The following is a 19,685-nucleotide window of genomic DNA, read 5'->3' as shown; positions in this document are numbered from 1 at the left end:
TGTTCTAGCAGTCGTCTTCAGATTATAAAATATTCTTACAGGGTATGCTCCGACCTATCTTGTACAATCAAGTAATTTGTAGTTAGATCAAGTCACTACTGCGATGCACAACATGTAACAGGTTACACTCTGTAACCATATTTTATGATCTGAAGATGATTGCTAAAAAACTAGAAACCGATCATATAATTTCATAAACTCTCTATCTACATAAATAAAGGTAATATTTTGATAAATGACTCTTGCTAGTGAATATTGTATTCCATGGTGTCAATGCGTTATAGTGAGTTCTTGGTGAAAAAGTTGTCCAACTTCCCCATATTTTGTGATGATGTCATTGAATAGTATATCCAATGAACTATTGGGACCTCTTCCGATAGGTCTAGTGCCCGAGAGAAAAACAATTGTTGCCTATATCCAAGAGCAATCACGTCATCAGAGGCAATGAATACGTGACATAAAGATGGTGGATCGTGAGAGATTTAAAAATCCAAGATGCTAGATGGTGGGCAATTTACCAAATGAAGGATGTAAATGGTGACCAAATGAAAAAATTTCGAGACGGCCATAGTGTGTAATATTAAAACTAAGTACACTACCGAATGGAAAATTAAAAATTGAGGTGGCAGAACTACACTAGTTGTGCCATGTATCCGGTGCTCTTTCCTACCTGCCCTCCTCTCCTCTCTGGTGAATCACAGCGTACTATTAAAATCAACTAGTCACGGCTTAATATTTTAGAGGTAATTAAAATGAAAAGTCAGTCACAGTGTAGCCATCTTGAAAGTGCTCAGAAGTATTTGAATGCTCCCATGTTTTCGTCCCACGTACTTACATAAGTTTCAACTTACCTACGTATATTGGTGGCATAAATACATGGACACGTATTTATCTAAAAAATAACCTGCAGGAGGTAACTTGCAGTTTTCCATAGTACTTTACGGGTTGCTCAAAAGTATCCAATTGCTCTTAATTTTTTTCTGTGTGTTGCTCAAAAGTATACCAAAATTTATGTAAAGGGCGTAACTTGCAGTGTTTTTCGCTGTAGAAACACTGTTTTTTATTTGCGTCATAGTCAAAGACTACATCCAGACCTTACGTCAAGGATATAACTCACAATATTTTTGCCCGTCCTCAAAAGTCTATGAACACTCTGATTTCTTTTTGGCATAATGGTAGAGTGAAATTCATGGAAATTTTTAGGATACTCGCGGTATACTTCTATAATGTAATCTACGTCTGAGTCATCCCTAATACACTCCTGGAAATTGAAATAAGAACACCTTGAATTCATTATCCCTGAAAGGGGAAACTTTATTGACACATTCCTGGGGTCAGATACATCACATGATCACACTGACAGAACTACAGGCACATAGACACAGGCAACAGAGCATGCACAATGTCGGCACTAGTACAGTGTATATCCACTTTTCGCAGCAATGCAGGCTGCTATTCTTCCATGGAGACGATCGTAGAGATGCTGGATGTAGTCCTGTGGAACGGCTTGCCATGCCATTTCCACCTGGCGCCTCAGTTGGACCAGCGTTCGTGCTGGACGTGCAGACCGCGTGAGACGAAGCTTCATCCAGTCCCAAACATGCTCAATGGGGGACAGATCCGGAGATCTTGCTGGCCAGGGTAGTTGACTTACACCTTCTAGAGCACGTTGGGTGGCACGGGATGCATGCGGACGTGCATTGTCCTGTTGGAACAGCAAGTTCCATGGCCGGTCTAGGAATGGTAGAACGATGGGTTCGATGACGGTTTGGATGTACCGTGCACTATTCAGTGTCCCCTCGACGATCATCAGAGGTGTACGGCCAGTGTAGGAGATCGCTCCCCACACCATGATGCCGGGTGTTGGCCCTGTGTGCCTCGGTCGTATGCAGTCCTGATTGTGGCGCTCATCTGCACGGCGCCAAACACGCATACGACCATCATTGGCACCAAGGCAGAAGCGACTCTCATCGCTGAAGACGACACGTCTCCATTCCTCCCTCCATTCACGCCTGTCGGGACACTACTGGAGGCGGGCTGCACGATGTTGGGGCGTGAGCGGAAGACGGCCTAACGGTGTGCGGGACCGTAGCCCAGCTTCATGGAGACGGTTGCGAATGGTCCTCGCCGATACCCCAGGAGCAACAGTGTCCCTAATTTGCTGGGAAGTGGCGGTGCGGTCCCCTACGGCACTGCGTAGGATCCTACGGTCTTGGCGTGCATACGGTTCACGTCCACGCTGTCGCGGCATGCTACCAGTGTTAAAGACTGCGATGGAGCTCCGAATGCCACGGCAAACTGGCTGACACTGACGGCGGCGGTGCACAAATGCTGCGCAGCTAGCGCCATTCGATGGCCAACACCGCGGTTCCTGGTGTGTCCGCTGTGCCGTGCGTGTGATCATTGCTTGTACAGCCCTTTCGCAGTGTCCGGAGCAAGTATGGTGGGTCTGACACACCGGTGTCAATGTGTTCTTTTTTCTATTTCCAGGAGTGTATACTCATTACATCGAAACTGACCTCCTTTTTGCAGACAGCCACGCAGAATTAGAAAGTAGTATGTGCTCCTTCATTGTCTAGCTGTAGACACTATTAATGTCGAGGTATATAAAATATGATCGGCTGTTATTTTCATTATAGTAGCTGTTAAGCTGCGCTCTGTTGTTTTCAGCAGAATGCCTATGCAAACAGTAAAACATAACACCTTTGATGCCACACTCACCAAACTGTAATTTTTCTACGTCACAAAATACTGCAGTTTCAGTTTAATAATTTTTAGCAAAGCATTCCACGCTAAACCAGCTGAAGTCAAATCCAGTTCAAGCGGTTTTGGACAGAGTATGCTGAATTTTTCAAAGACATCGGCCAATAGCAAGTTATTCGTTTTCAAATAATGGCCTGGGTAATCTTCTGATCTAATCCATTTAAATAAAAGCTAAGACTTCCTTGTAATAACAATATTCCTCATCCTTGTAGTAACAATACTCCTCATCGTCTTTCAAATGAACTATGAGCACATCTATTTGATTTTGTGCAAGTCAAACTAGAAAACAGTATCGTGACTATAGTCACACACACCCATGCCCGAGGGAGGACTCGAACCTCCGCCGGACCAGCCGCACAGTCCATGATTGCAGCTCCCTAGACCGCTCGGCTAATCCCGCGCGGCCGGCCGAAGTGGCCGTGCGGTTCTAGGCGCTACAGTCTGGAACCGCGCGACCGCTACGGTCGCTGGCTCGAATCCTGCCTCGGGCATGGATGTGTGTGATGTTTTTAGGTTAGTTAGGCTTAAGTAGTTCTAAGTTCTAGGGGACTGATGACCTCAGAGGTTGAGTCCCATAGTGCTCTGAGCCATTTTTTTGTTTGTTTTTGGGTGTAAATAGTAGCGTATGGCTTGATGACCAGGTGCAATTCTTTCAATTGGACATGACTTCAGCAGGTTGTGTATTCCTAAATCAACGCGGTTATCCAACTGGGGAAAGGCACGTATCGTTCTTGACACTCCTCAAATCGTTGAGAGGCAGAAGCTAGATTAATAGCAGACTGAAAATCCCAATGAGCCGATCGGTATTCAATCCCTCAACCTCCCTGTTTCCTGGCACATGTCCTACTGCTAGACCACTAGGCTTTACAACAGGGTGCTAATTGAATTGGAAAGTTGTTTAACACACAACTTTATCCGGTCGCCGAATGCATAAATTTTTTTTTGATACGAAACAAAGTTGTGAATACTAGGCTCAAAGAGGCTGTAGCGTTACGAAAACCAGAAATTTAGCAGTATCTGCAAGGAATGCTGGAAGCAAACTAATTTTAAACAGAGAGATCATTAACATGTTGCTGGAAGTTTCCAAGGAACTGCACATTCTTACTGTAAGTTAAATCACGGACCTAATTTTACAATGCTTGTTGTGTTTCATAATGTAAGGAATTACGATGTTCATTTCCTAATTACGAAACTACGTGAATATGTCAAAGAAACTGAGCATAACAGAAGGTTCGAAATAAATCTAGTCCATGTTTCTGTGATTGCGACAAACATGAAGAAGTATAATTCGTTTACTCAAGGTATCACAGTCTAACATCACTGCTACACAAAACTTCGGTTTGTAACTTCATGAAGTTTATGCCGTATTCTTTTGGAAAGTGTGTGAACTAAGAATAACAAGAAAAAATTCCGCGCCAAAGAACAGTTTAATTTTAACAACAAGAAAGATTTGATTCCAGATGAGTATGCTACTGAAGAATCGGTTTTGTTGGCTGAACAGTCGCCGTCAACTGAAACGTTCAGAAACTTGACGATTGATAGAGCCGTTATAACAGAATTTGAATTACTGGCCGAGGCCGTTGAAATTTTTCGCGCAATCTGTCTCAAAACTTACGAACTGGATCCAACCCGTAAATGTAATGTAAAATTCCAACTTATTACGGACATGGAACAATTACAATTTGGTGAGTGTGAAGTCAGAGGCGAACATTGATCACTATTTACACAGACTGTATGAGAGTACTGTGCCTGCTGCACTGTATTGAAAGGGATTACAACTAAAATTTCTGCCTGCGGAAATGATGCACTGTTTTGATGTCATGAGGCTACCAGATTAACCAGATTCTTGACTCGTCTTACGTTACCGAAGAAAACCTTGAACATCCAAAACGTCTATGAAACTCACGGTGATTTATCATTATGGTTGTCTGTTGCCCAGCAGTAAGGTGTCATTTCAAAGAGGCGTCATGTATGCGAATGTTGCATGATTACTTTCGATTGGCATGTAATTGTGATTGGGAAAATAATACCTAACATCGATTATATATGTGCTTCAGGTGCATCTGAAGATAGGGGAGGCATTTCCGAAATCCATCATGTAATAAAAACCGTAAGGCCATTTTATATTAGTAATCACATACTGCAGTGTTCCCACCAGTGCTTTAGATGCAAAATTAAACTTGCGGTACTCACCTTGTCCTTCAATATTTCCAGAAGGCTCGAAGTGATGTTTCCAGGATTTCACCTACGGCAGTGGGTCGAGTGGAAAAAGCATAGTTGCCGTTACATTCATGAAAATCGTATCAATCATAAGATCCACCAAAAGGCATTTCTTAAAGGGATTATAGTTTCATTTATGGAGCTAAACGAGAGTTCACACTTAGCTGTTAATATAGCAATTTCCCGAATTAACAGCCTTACTAAACCTTATGAGTATTTTGAGACATAGCGGCTGAGACCAAATGTTTCTAAAACCAAGGTAAGCCTGTTCCACCTCTCTAATCACCTTTCATCAGCAAAGATCAGTCCACAGTTGGCGCTTGGCACTGTTAGATACAACGAAAGGCCAAAATACCTGGGAGTCTCTCGGGACTGAACTTTAACATACAAAAGACATCTTTCCAACTTGGCCAAGAAGACACAAACACGAGTGAACCTTGTGAGAAAGCTGGCAGGCAGTACACGAGGAGCATGAAGAGCCGCACTCGTGCTTGCTGTATTTGCACCTACCCTCTTCAGTCCGATGTCTGTTTAACTGCACCCACGCCTCCCATGGTTGGTGGAAGTCTGGAACTGGAACTGTTGGGTTGCCTACAAGTTCGTGGTTTCGGGTTCTTGTAGCTTGCCATTCACGTTTCCGTCCTGGTCGAATCCTGTGGATAGCATTTGGACTCCCATTTCATATTCTGGTCTTGTAGATTTGAGGTGTTTCCTGTGCTGTGAGAGCAAATCGTCTAGAAGAGGGATGAAGTTGTTGCCAGAAACTTGCTGACAGAGGTTGTAAAGAGCAGTCTTTCAACGGTGGCCTGGTGGACAGATGTTTGAAAGCACTGAAAGCCAGCAAGTAGGTGCAGACCGGACTGTACCACTAATTACTCTCATAACTGAGTTCATTTGGACGTCTACTTGCTCTACGTGGGCGCTTCGGAGCCAAACTGGTGCACAGTATTCTGCTCCAGAGTGTACCAGTGCAAGGGATGCTCCTCGGAGATGAATTATACTCCCTTCTTCTTACGTCGTACCTAGCTTCTCAGACCATTCATATGGACTTAAAATTGTTATGTGACAGACGAGATTATTATACATATTACTGTTTTGCAAATCTTGATTCATTTCACGGTAAGCAGACTGAGTAGCTAACAATCTTGATTATAAACTGGCGGAAAGACTCGTCTAAAACTGCCCTGTAGGAATGATTTGTATTTATTGGGTTTTAACGGAGGCACAGATTTGAAATTTATCAAATAAAACAGAGCCTTAGTGTAAGGGTCAAGATTTTTCTGCAATGACTGAAATACTCTACAGCTCTTTTTACTTGTTTCCCTCTTTCAGAGATCACGTAAAGGAGCAGCTAATTCTATCAGTCCGTCCAACATTGTTCTTAAATTTCTCAACCTAAGGCCCTCACTGCTTTCTAAATCTAAGGCGCACCTGAAGAATAAGACTTGAAATCAAGGAAAAATAAATTTCCGGAATCTAAGCCGCACCTCAAATTTGAGACTCGAAATTCTAGGGGAGAGAAAAGTTTTAGACCGCACCTCCAAATCGAAACAAAGTTGGTCCATTGTAACATGAGACACAACTTAGGACGAATGGATGAAGATAAAGCTACAGTAGTTTGGTTCGAGTCGTAAGCTTAACAGTTAAGCTTTACCAAGTAGCCATTGCTATGTGTCAGGCGCTCTGTCCTGATTTGTACGGGTACCCTTCCTTTTCCACGTGGTTAGCCTGGTTTGAATCGATTGCTTATTTTGCTTTGATCTGATAAGTGCTGTCCTTATGGTCATAGGTGTTTACGTCACTCTAAGCTGAAACTGCATTATTGTACTGTGTCATGCATTGTTTGTCGTATTCTGATAGTGAGTGTTTACGACCTGTCGCCCCTCGCGGCATGGTTTGATTTTGTGCGCGCAACCGCCGCTTACAATATATATATAAAAGAGAGGAATTTTTCTCATAAGCGAAACAATGACAAGAGACTGCTGTTTGTTGTTACTTACACTGCTGCTTTCTTTGATAATGATCAACAAGAACCAAATAATAGACTGCGTATGATAGAAGATGTTCTGAAAGAGAGTTTAGCGAAAATTTTTCTCCGTTTGAAAATCTTTGCAGACGCCTCTTTAGTACATTACATTCTGCACATAAATTAGTCATCTTAGGTTTGAAAATCTATTCTGATCCCGAGCTTTATTTCAGCCTGTATCACTATTCATCATAAGAATAATACGAATATAAATATGACATGATATGTATATTATTCCGCGTTTGCTGTTGTCTCACTCTAGTTTAGTAGTTTAGTAGGCAGCCAGGATTTACATGAGATAGCAGCAAACACGAAAGAATACTTGGCACAATGTTTACATTCTTCTACCTTTCCTTTTAATTTATTTACTGACGCAGAGGTTTTGGCGCCAGTATTTGTCTTTGTGCCTGCAAAGCATGCCTGTGTAGCGCTACATATATTCAACGGCAGAAGATAGTTGTGGCGGCTCCTACCAACGTTTTTCAGAACTTCCGCTTACTTTGCACTCGATTCTAAGCCACAGGCGGTTTTTTGGTTTACAAAAACCGGGTAAAGAGTTTTGCTTAGATTCGAGTAAATACGCGCTATACAAGACTAAAATAATAGAGAATTGTGAAGGTTGTTCGATGAACCCTCTGCCATTCACTCAAATGTGATTTGCAGCGTATCCATGTAGATGTAGATAATATCCAATTTGTAACAAGTCAAAGTACCTACTGCAACTGCAATCGAAGTTCTGTTTCAGATATAGCCTTGTTCTAGATATAACGTGTCTCGATAACGTAAAACACCAATTAAATATTTGTTTCAGTGCTAAGCAGTAGGGCAGTATGATATTGTATTGCATATTACCGATTAACATTTAACTTGGTTTGATGCAAACAAACAACAATACTTAACGTCAGACGAACTAACTGACTGTTGAACACATTTTCCTTTGGAGCCTTTTGCAACGTCTGAATGTTTGAATTTTCAAACAGCTATAGGATTACTATTTTAAGAGCCAGCCCATATCGCCATAGATTTGTAGGCTTTAGAACATGTGGTGCGGCTCAAAGCCAAGTACTAGTGCGACTCCAGAAGTCAACGTCTATTATACGACTGGGAAAAAATGCCATAAAATTCCTTTAATGTAAAAGTATTCTTAAATGAACGTTTTCAATTTACAGTTCCCGCCATACCGCCGAGTATCCCTCTCTCTCTCTCTTTCTTACTCTTTGTTTTATGGCAATGTTCAAAGTCTTTCATAATATATTGAGCTGCATATCTCAGTGTTTTTCTTGTGATCCATACCTGTATTAGCGACAATTTTTCATACATTAAGCAATTGCTAGTAAGAGCCGTCATCAGTGGGAGAGGTCACGGGAAGGTAAAGTGAAAGGGCGATATGAGGCACAAGAAGGCTGGTGTGAAGAGGATGGAATCGGAGGTGTATTTTGGGAGAGGGAAGGAGTATGATGATGTCACATGTTTGTCCCTGTAGGTAAGTCCTCTTGAGCGATAGTCAAGTGTATTTGCTACCGAATGTCCATTGAACTTTTCTCATGCCACTGTATGTCAATTGCACGTAGTATTCATTAGTTCTCAATCCATTATTTGTGCTTGTACTGTAGCAATTTACCTAACATACCTTTGTTTTGTGAACTGTGATGACGTAAGTAGGACAGAGTGCATGCTTCACAGAAGTATGTCGCACCAATTTGCCATATCCTTGAACGTCTGTCTGCCATTATTTTCCTTTAACCTTCCACAAATACCACATCTGAAACTTCTGCAATGGTATTCTGATGCAAGTCTACATTCCGCTACTGTCACAGATTCTACATCTGAGTGATGAGTGTCCAGTACGTTCTCTTACATTAGGTGCGCCGATTTCGAACTAAATGGTTTGACTTGTGTGTTTTGACACCATACGTTACCCTGCGTAATGGTTTCACCTAATTATAATCAAGTATGGAGCGTTAATCACAGAGTCAGAGTGTAGTATCCAACTGTTTACACTTAAATAAGTGGGGCCACTTACCTTGCGATCATGCGCAATTCCATTTTACGCTAGATTGTCAGGCGTGAGTATCTAAGATGAATACTTCCAGAGCCATAACAAAACAAAAGTCAGCCACCGTAACAAAGCCTTATTAGCAGTTTGCGCATAGTCTACTAAAGAGCAGGATCGAGTTTGTTTAGCAGTAATGGTGTGCGAAGAGATTTATGAACTGCGAACATGGTAGGGTGTGGAATTATTAACGAAACTGTTAAAGTAATACCGTTAGTGAGTCTCACTTATTAATCAATTAATACGTTCCACTCGGGACCCTGTTAAATTTTTAATATTTTATGGTAAATTTTTAATATTTTGGGGTTCATCTGAAGAAAAACGAATTTCGATGTTCACCTTGTTTCTGAATAAGAATGAGAAAATTATTTACATTTTACTAGAATGTTTCTCTTCATGCTACTAAAATTTCAGTAATTTCAAACAAAAATAATTCTATTGGTACGTTGTTGCTGTAGTAGATAGCTTTAGAGTTCCATCTCGCAACTTTTTATGCACAGATAGCTCTGTGCGGTCACGGTGCTATTCGCGTGCCTGTAACGTATTCGTTCCTTCTCAACGTTCTGTCAACCCTTTCCACGCCCCTGGCGTTATTCATTAATACGTCACCCTGGGAGGATGCAGCTAGTGGCTGGAATACATTCGTTCTCTAGGTAATAGTAAATGACGAATGCGAAGTGCTTCCACTGGACAAGCAGTGCCACTGTTCCAACGCGGAATCGGTGACACGTTATAGCAAAAAGTGTGTTGTGCGTTCTTTTCTGCATATTTATCTGTAAGAGAGGAATGTGATAAACTTGCACTGTTCAACATCTCCATATCTGTGATCAAACATTTTGTTTCAGAACGACTGTGAGGTACATGTTATGAAATGCACTGTCACCGACAGATAACGTTCATCACTTGTAAGCGCCCTTTACGTCGAAGCGAACACGAGTGAAAACAAGCGAATGCAGATTCGCAATCATTGTGCAGGAGGTTCACTCTCTGGCGCCATCGTTGATTCGTACCAGCGAATAAGCATTCACACTAGAGCGAACGCAAGAGAAAGTATACAATGTGCTTTGATTTTTGGTGCAAAAACGTTGCCGTGATACTAAGTTGCTGAACTTATATTCAGCACAGCGGAATGGAGAAAATACACATACAACATGATTTATTTTGAATAGGAGGCACGCTGTTTGTTGGTCATGGAAGCAAAACAATGTAAACACAGAAAAGTGAGAGCGTCTGAATTTTTGTGCAGGCGTGAAAGACATGGAGGTTTGCCCTGATTAGTGATTTGCATTTTGCAATCACGGCTTGCTTTACTCTAGAACTATAGCCGCATCTCGATGGACTATTTTCGCCTTTTCCTAGCTGCAAGTGAACCGAAGATTTCAAAGCAAGATACAAATTGTAGACGATCCATACCAGCAGTAGAGAGGATAACAATAACGCTACGATTCTTAGCAACAGGTGATAAGGTAGCCTCAAATATCTATTTCGTATATCAATCGCAACTCTTCCCAAATAATTAGTGTCATGTGCGGAACACTTGAGGAATTTATGAAGGTAAATGAGTAATGTAAGGTAAAAATATACCGACGTCCAGCCACATCTTTATTGGAGGAAAAACAATTTTCATTTATTCTGTTCCAATATTTAAATTTCGTAAGAAGGTAGCTAAACTGTGACGATAAGACAGATACGTTGAATGTAAGCCACGAGAATGATCAGGTCTTTCCTCCATTTTTATTTTACATTGATCTACGTTATCTATTTATTTTGATGACATTTATTTCTCTTATAGGTATTATGTGAAACAAAGAGGTACACGAAAATGGACATAGATGTTGTAGTATCCATAGATGTGGACGTGGAGGAAGAGTATATCATACCACAGAGGTTTGAAGGCAAACTAATTGCATTTTTATTTTTAAAATGCACCCATTTCAGATTTTGTACGTTGTTTACCCCATCACGCCTACAAGATAGCAATGAGTTCATTTCCTCCATAACTTCCCCTGTTGATGCTACCAGAATTATCTTGCCAAGCATAAATATTTTGTTGAATATCTTATACAGTGGATCTTTAGAATCCTACAAGCACCTGTGGAATCTACACTTTTCTATCAACAGAAGTACGCTTCCAACCAACACAAGGAACACTTACAACAAATAAAACCAACAATATTTTGCTCGGGAAAATGACACACTGCAGCAAAGCGAGTACACTATGTCTATAGTCGAAGGTAGTGCCGAAGCGGAGAAGATGCGAACCACCTTGGCTCTAAAATCTACAACCAGCGGATCACAAGCGAACGCTTTCGAATGTGACCCGCGCACGGCCGAACACCAAGCTCCAAGCATTTTCACCAGAGAGCATTCTCGTTCGCTATTGCGCGTTCGCTTGTGTTCACTTTGGTACCGTCTGTGTTATTTGTGGTCAAAGAGAGTCTTTGTTAGGTATCAATACTTCTGCTTTGGTGTTCCGCAGGTTACAGCATGCTTCACAGCCTCCAAGAAAGTTTTTAAATAATTAACAGGTTTCTGGAACATTTTACCTGGTTTAACTATAACGCTGTAACATGTTACAGCCACAACTGTATAACTCCATTTTGTAAAATGAAGAAACCCCACAGCGTCCTGCTTGTGTTCCCGGTCGTGAAGCACGAGGAAGCGGTTTATATGGATTTTATACCCCTTTTATCCTTTTGACCCGGAACCTTTGTTCCATGACAACAGTGGGGTGTCGATCACCTTACATGATTAAGTGATTTTGCTTTTTACACCAAATGATGGAACTTCAAGTGTTCCGAAGCTGGTCGTGTGCACAATAAAAGATTGTGGCTTTAAGAACTGTTGTGCGGTTTTTTTTCATTTTACAAAAATGGACTTATACAGTTGTGGCTACCCCATAGTTCGAACTCTTTATGTTGTTATTTGTAACCTGTAGCTTAGCCCATCCCTATTGTAAGGTGTCAGGCAAATAGAACATCTTCCGTGAAAACCCTGACATGTTAAGCAAATCCAGTAGTATGTCACATACCTCCGAATAAATCGTGACATTAAATTAACCAAAGTAATAGGAGTAACGAGTGAGCAAATGGAATACGACACACTAACACGAGAATGCCTAAATGCATGTCATACCTTCCCACCGTGAGACAGATGCAGTTCCGAGGGGAGAAACGAGAACAGAACCCGAGAGCAGAACCGTGTTAAGCTAGAAGGCCCTACGATAAGGGACGGACTGGACACCCACGGTGCCAGCTAACCACTAGGACAATGCCAGCTGCAAGAGACTTTTTTGCATTTCTGTTACGTCAAGGACCACCCCCCAGCCCATGTTAAAAGCTAGAGCCCTGCAGAAAAACAGTATGGATCTTACGATAACACAAAAAAGGCCACACCACCTGCAAGTTTTAGCGTGAGACTTTTTCACGTCTCTGTTACATAAGGACCACCTCCCATCCCATGTTAAAAGATAGAGCCCTCCAGAAGAACAGTATAGATCTTACAATAACGCTAAAAGGACCACACCAGCTGCAAGTTTTAGCATGCCTCTTTTTCGCGTCTCTGTTACATTGCAGACTTTAAAAACATTGCCCCACCACGAAAAGTATAACGTTTCTCACTGGATAGACAGAATTTTTGTAGGCGGAGCTGAAGGTTAACACTGAGACTCTGATTGGTCAGATGAAAACACAGCCAGAGAGTTTTTTTTGAAAAACCAACTTCGGTAAATGGTAGTAAGGAGAAGTTATTAGGAGTTGCTTCCGAGATGGCGAGGTGAGCGGAGCTGTGCTGCCCGCTGCCACCCTGACGCTACCTAAACACCAACAAGGTAATGAATGCACGCGATGTCGCATTTTTGAGTGCTTAAGGATTAAGTCAGAACTGCAGAAGTCTTATCTGTTACACCCCCTTGTAGCGTAATACTAATGTCGATCGTAAATTAAAGCTCATGGTGTTCACATTTGGTCGTACGGTAGCGTTCTCGCTTCCCACACCTGGGTTCCCGCGTTCGATTTCCGGCGGGGTCAGGGATTTTCTCTGCCTCGTGATGGATGGGTGTTGTGTGATGTCCTTAGGTTAATTAGGTTTAAGAAGTTCTATGGAACTGATGACCATAGATGTTAAGTCCCATAGTGCTCAGAGCCATTTTTTGTTCACATTTGCCACTTGAAGTAAAAATCTGAAACGCGATGAATTTTCTGCTACATAGCTATTGAGAAGCCACATCAGCCACTGTAATTTACGACAAGTTAGATAAGTAATTTAAGATAATTGAGGGTCACTGTAGAACATTTTGATAGTTTTCTCTTTTGTGAAACTTAAATTATACCTAGATTATAGATGTGATATGGCATAGGTCATCCTTCGATCGATTGTAGAACTTGGAAACTCATTCAGGGAATATTCGTTCACATTTTTGTTGAACGCAGTTGCTTTTTACCATCCTGTATTAAAACATTTCCTTTCATCAATAGTGCAATTTATAAACAATGTTTTGTGAGTAGAATAAAATTTCCAGTGGTAAACTTAACTGCTTTTTCGACGTTATTTTACCAGCTAACTAAAAATAGGAAAGCCTTTAACCCCTTCCACTAAATTTTGTTAGTATTACGATTAAAAATGGTTCAAATGGCTCTGAGCACTATGCGACTTAACATCTGTGGTCATCAGTCGCCTAGAACTTAGAACTATTAAACCTAACTAGCCTAAGGACATCACACACACATCCATGCCCGAGGCAGGATTCGAACCTGCGACCGTAGCAGTCGCGCGGTTCCGGACTGAGCGCCTAGAACCGCGAGACCACCGAGGCCGGCTATTAAGATTATTTTACGGGGAGTGCAGTGGAGCTGACGCTGAAATCATTAAGTATTTGGTTATATCATCGCTAGTCTCACTGAACTCTTCTGAATTCTACATGTCATGTGTGGTCTGGCGTCTCCTTAGCAGCAACATGTGCCAGGTTCAAACTAGTCAATTCCCTAAAAAACACGCTCAGAGCGTCGTTGCGTGAAAGTGGTAGGGAGACACGACTTAGAACAAACAGACACCACCATGAATATTAGACTATAAAAGTCGAGTGCCGCTCCACTGCCGTGTGGCCCCCGATGCACTTGCGAGCCGACAGTTGGCCCCGTCTATTGCCGCATAGATGGCGAGGTTCGTACGCATGGCTGTGTCGCAACTCAGCAAAATCGTTAAGCAAATGTTATCAACGAAACTATTTCCACAAGTTAATAAGATATTAGTCATCGAAGTTTACGTCTGCCGTCACTTAATGAGAGATCATGAATGCTTCTTGTCCACAAATTTCTAAATGTAACTGTGTACGTCTTTTTCAGGTCTTCTCACGGGGCCGCTTCTGAAGAAATTCACTATACGTCAAGTGGCTTTCAGCGGGGGCTGTCTAATAGTCTCTGGGCTCCTTCTCACCAGTTTTGCCAATTCGTTCATCCACATCATTATCACCTACAGCATCTTCATAGGTCAGTGATTCGACTTACCAACTTTTTCAAAATGCTTCTTCCACGATTATTCTCGTTCTTTGCAGTTGGATTTTTCCCGTTAATCCCTTCGTGCCACACTCTCCTTTCCTTCTTTCTTTCTTCTTCTTCTTCTTCTTCTTCTTATTCTTGTTATCACAATCAAAGGATTACTTCTGCGATTCATTTATTAAAATATTCACATTACTTTTTATTCAGTCCTCGTAATAATAAACTGAGACATACTCTTTTGCTGTTTCTTTAGTAATTTCTATTTGGTTTTGTGTTGATTGAATGTCTTCACGTAGGATCTCCACATCTTTTTTCAAAAGACAAGCAGTCTATGAGTTAATATAATTTCATTATTCGATTCGTTCGTTGATTCTAATCTCTAATTTTAGTTTCTCCAGCGCTTGGACTACTTTCTCTAAGATTCTGCTGAAAAATAATGGAGAGAGTCTGCCTTTGCTTGCTCCTCTTTTAATTTCAAAATTAATCCCACTGAAATTTACCTTTCATTTTGTGCCATGTAGTGTTTCACTGATAAATACAGTGGTTTCCAAGTAAAGGCTTCGTTCTTTTAGAATTAGGAAAAAGATTTGTGGCAAGCTGAATCATAGGCTTTTTTTAAAAAATCCACAACAGTACAAACTGCTTCATTATTAGAAATTTTTAATCTCTGAGAGTTGTAGATAAGATCAATTTGGTCCGATATCTCTTTCATATTGGCCTACCGTGCCTTCTGTTTGTTGTAGAGTCTCTGTGAGGAAGAATGGTAAATTTTCTGTCAATATTATCATCAGTTCTGTATCCCTTCTTATGTTGCTGATCTTTGAATGCAACTTTTCTTTCTCTATTTACTTAACATTCTCTTTACTTCTTTCTGTTCTCTCTCTCTCTCTCTCTCTCTTTCTCTCTCTCTCTCTCTCTCTCTCCCTCTCTCCTCCTCCCCTCATCCCCTCCTCTCTCTCCGTCAGTGGTGTGTGTGTGTGTGTGTGTGTGTGTGTGTGTGTGTGTGTGTGTGTGTTTGTTTGAGGTTTGCATTCTCCTGTTTGCCTGCTCTATCCTGTAATTTCTGTTAATCACTTCATTTGATATCGAAAGAGATGTTTGATTTTCATCTTACTACTCTCAGTTAAGTATGACTATTAAAGTAAAACCATCATCTACGAGGGTTTAGTGTGTTGGATCACTATTAGTCGTTCACATGTTACTCCACATTTATTTTGACATGTAACTGGAATACATTTCTCCGTCAAAAATTTGAAATACACTTGCGAGATGTATTAGTAACAGCAGTTTTATGTAATTTGTCACACAGTAGAGTAGTCTGTTTTCTTAAAGATGATTCTAAATGAATGCAGTGGAATTTACCCTCTAAAGCTACTGATAGTCATTGATGATGATGCATTTGGTGAATAAAGTGCAAGGGACAATGTTTAGCTTCAACCACATGTTCAGTAGACGACAAGCAAATTAATAAATTAAACTAAATGATAACATCTTTTATTTGCGTAAGCCATGACGTGAGTACTGCAGCTGAATACCTATGGATGATTACGTCTCTACAAAATTCCTGCTGCAATTTGACCGACATGTTCCGTCACCAAGACACTTCCACGTCCCAATTTAGTTTTCATTTTTATAGTCTGCGATATATGTGACCTATCTGTTATTGGAAACAGGTTGAACGATGACTCAATGGGCCACATTAGTGTTTTCCGATTGTTACTGGCCTAAGCTTCATGTCCTCGGTACCATTTCCTTTTATTAATGCGTTCTTGGTAGCAATGTGACATTCTGAGACTGGCATTAGTTTGCAGATTTTTAAGATTCGAAGCTTACAGAGTATTATAAGAGCGATAAGGGGCTTTGAGTATTACATGCGTATTTATTAGATCGATGATCTTTCTCAGAAGTGAGATCTTTTGGCTCAAGTCTAAGCGATGTTCTATTCCGTCTTGGATTGACAGTGAAGTGAGTATGTTACTTTCAGCTGGTTTGATGCTGCTTTCCAGGTTAGTATATCCTGTACAAGTCTTCATCTGTGCATAACTACTGATACATTCGTCCAATAGAACCTGCACACTGCAATCGAGTCTCGACCTTTTTCTACAATTTTTAACCCACACACTTCGCTCCTTGCCGAGCGGTCTCAGGCGTTGCAGTCATGGGCTGTGCGGCTGGTCCCGGCGGAGGTTCGAGCCCTCCCTCGGGCATGGGTCCTTAGCATAACTTAGATTAAGTAGTGTGTAAGCTTAGGGACTGATGACCTTAGCAGTTAAGTCCCATAAGATTTCACATTTTTTTGAACTTTGCTCCTGTACCAAATTTACTTCTATACCTTGCCTCAGGTGTACTATACAACATATCATAAATTTCTTTTTCCTCAATTCTGCTCGGTAACAACATGTCAGTTACTAAATCTACTCATCTAATCCTCATTATACCACAACATTTCTAATTACACTATTGACCATTAAAATTGCTACACCAAGAAGAAATGCAGATGATAAACGGGTATTCATTGGACAATTATATTTTACTAGAACTGAGATGTGATTACGATTTCACGCAATTTGGATACATAGATCCTGAGAAACCTGTGCCCAAAACAACCACATTTGGCCGTAATAACGACCTTGATATGCCTGGGCATTGAGTCAAACAGAACTTGGATGGTGTGTACAGAGCACAGCTGTCCATGAAATTTCAACACGATGCCACAGTTCATCAAGAGTAGTGACTGGCGTATTGTGACGAGCCAGTTGCTCGGCCACTATTGACCAGACATTATCAATTGGTGAAAGATCTGGAGAATGTGCAGGCAAGGGCAACAGTCGAACACTTTCTGTATCCAGAAAGGCCCGTGAAGGACCTGCAATACGTGGTCGTGCATTATCCTGCTGAAATGTAGGGTTCCGCAGGGATCGAATGAAGGGTAGAGCCACGGGTCGCAACACATTTGAAATCTAACGTCCACTGTTCGAAGTGCAACCAATGCCAACAAAAGGTGACCGAGACCCGTAACCAATGGCACCCCATACCATCACGCTGGGTGATACGCCAGTATGGTGGTGACGAATGCACGCTTCCAATGTGCGTTCACGGCGGTGTCGCCAAACACGGATGCAACAATCATGATGCTGTAAACAAAAACTGGATTCATGCGACAAAATTCGTGCACCCAGGTTCGTCGTTGAGTACATCATCGCAGGCACTCCTGTCTGTGATGCAACGTTAAGGGTAACCGGGACCATGGTCTCCGAGCTGATAGTCCATGCTGCAGCAAACGTCGTCGAAGTTTTCGTGCAGATCGTTGTTGTCTTGCAAACGTCACCATCTGTTGACTCATGGATCGAGACGTGGCTGCACGATCCGTTACAGCCATGCGGATAATATTCCTGTCATCTCGACTGCTAGTGATACGAGGCCGTTGGGATCCAGCACGGCGTTCCGTATTACCCTCCTGAACCTACCGATTCCATCTTCTGCTAACAGTCATTGGATCTCGACTAACGCAAGCAGCAATGTCGCGATAAGATAAACCGCAATCGCGATAGGCTACAATCCGACCTTTATCAAAATCGGAAACGTGATGGTACGCATCTCTCCTTCTTACACGAGGCATCACAACAACGTTTCACTAGGCAACGCCGGTCAACTGCTGTTTGTGTATGAGAAATCGGTTGGAAACTTTCCTCATGTCAGCACGTTGTAGGTGTCGCCACCGGCGCCAGCCTTGTGTGAGTACTCTGAAAAACTAATCATTTTCATATCACAGCATCTTCTTCCTGTCGGTTAAATTTCGCGTCTGGGGCACGTCAGTTTCGTGGTTTAGCAATTTTAATGGCCAGTAGTGTACAATGATCACAGTGGAATAGTCCTTCCATTCCTCTGTGAATAACTCACGTCAGTTTTTGCAACCAACTGCAAACCTCCATTAAACGCCTTCTCAGTTTATTTTGCTCCTTTCGGACTCTTCTATAAGCGCTCTATGTAGGGAAAACGCCTCGTTACGCTATAAACATGACCATATGCGTAATATGAAAAGTGTAAATATGGCTGTGTTACAGCGAAGACAAGGTGCAAAACGGCAGTGCATTGGCGGAGCTGTGATTTATACTTAGGTGACTCATGTAAAATTGTTTCCGAAGTGATTGCAGCCGCACGACTAATTAACGAAGTTGCACGCGGAATGGTAGTTGCAGCCAGACGCACGGTACATTCCATTTCTGAAGTCTTTAGGGAGTTCAGTATTCCAAGTGTCAAAAGTGTGCCGAGAGCACCAAATTTCAAGCATTGCCTCTCACCACGGACTACGCGGTGGCTGTGGCCGACGGCCTTCACTTAACGACCGAGTGCAGCGTCGTCTGTTTAGAGTTTTCAGTCAACATAGCGTGAAACAACCACAAAAATCAATGTGGGACGTACCACAGAAGTATCCGTTAGTACAGTGAGGCGACGTTCGGCGTTAATTCGCTATAGCAGCAGACAAGCTGCGCCAGTGGCTATGCTAACAGCACGACATCGCCTGCCGCGCCTCTCTTGGGCTCGTAACCAGGTCGGTTTGACACAAGACGACTGGAAAACCGTGTCCTCGTCAGATGAACTCCGATTTCGGTTGGTGAGAGCTGATGGTAAGGTTCATGTGTGGTGCAGACGCTACGAACCCACGGACCCAAGTTGTCAACAAGGCACTGAGCAAGCTGGTGGTGGCTCCATAATGGTGTGAGTTGTTGTTGCATAGCCTCTGTCCTCTGGCCCAAGTGAATCGTTCATTGACTGGAAATGGTTACATGCGGTCAATTTGGAGACCATTTATGGCCATTCATGGACTTGCTGTTCCTGGACAAGGTGGAATTTTTATGGATAACAATGCACCATGTCACTGGGCCAAAATGTGTTGCGAATGGAGTTTGTAGTAAAGAAATAATAAATTAAGTTAAATTAAATAATCATTTCCGATGCTGAAGCTTTGCAGCTGAATAGCGAAAATGTAGGAGGGTTTCCTAACGGTTTGAAATTATCTGTGTCTATCTAATACTCGCAGCTATGCTTCCATATGAGTAGTTCTCTTAGGACGAGTGATGGTAAGCAAGTAAGCTATTGTACGTGCAATAACGTCAGCTGCTCTCGC

The 19,685-nt window shown here is 41.9% G+C and overlaps 1 protein-coding gene across 4 annotated transcripts in view; it reads left to right on the top strand.

The window, feature by feature from the left end:
- The window catches only part of LOC126272614 (monocarboxylate transporter 2-like), a 109,373-nt gene that overhangs the window by 67,172 nt on the left and 22,516 nt on the right, over positions 1-19,685 (top strand). For 3 of the 4 annotated variants that reach the window (XM_049975563.1, XM_049975561.1, XM_049975562.1), the window contains exon 4: positions 14,405-14,548. The exons of the other annotated variant lie outside the window; for it this stretch is intronic. In XM_049975563.1, the coding sequence (XP_049831520.1) occupies positions 14,405-14,548 (144 nt within the window). The remainder of the gene's footprint in view (positions 1-14,404; positions 14,549-19,685) is intronic. 4 annotated transcript variants of the gene reach the window in all.

The sequence above is a fragment of the Schistocerca gregaria genome, chromosome 5 (genome assembly GCF_023897955.1).
Source record: "Schistocerca gregaria isolate iqSchGreg1 chromosome 5, iqSchGreg1.2, whole genome shotgun sequence".
Classification (NCBI taxonomy): Eukaryota; Metazoa; Arthropoda; class Insecta; order Orthoptera; family Acrididae; genus Schistocerca; species Schistocerca gregaria.
This window is presented reverse-complemented; position numbering and strand designations above follow the sequence as displayed.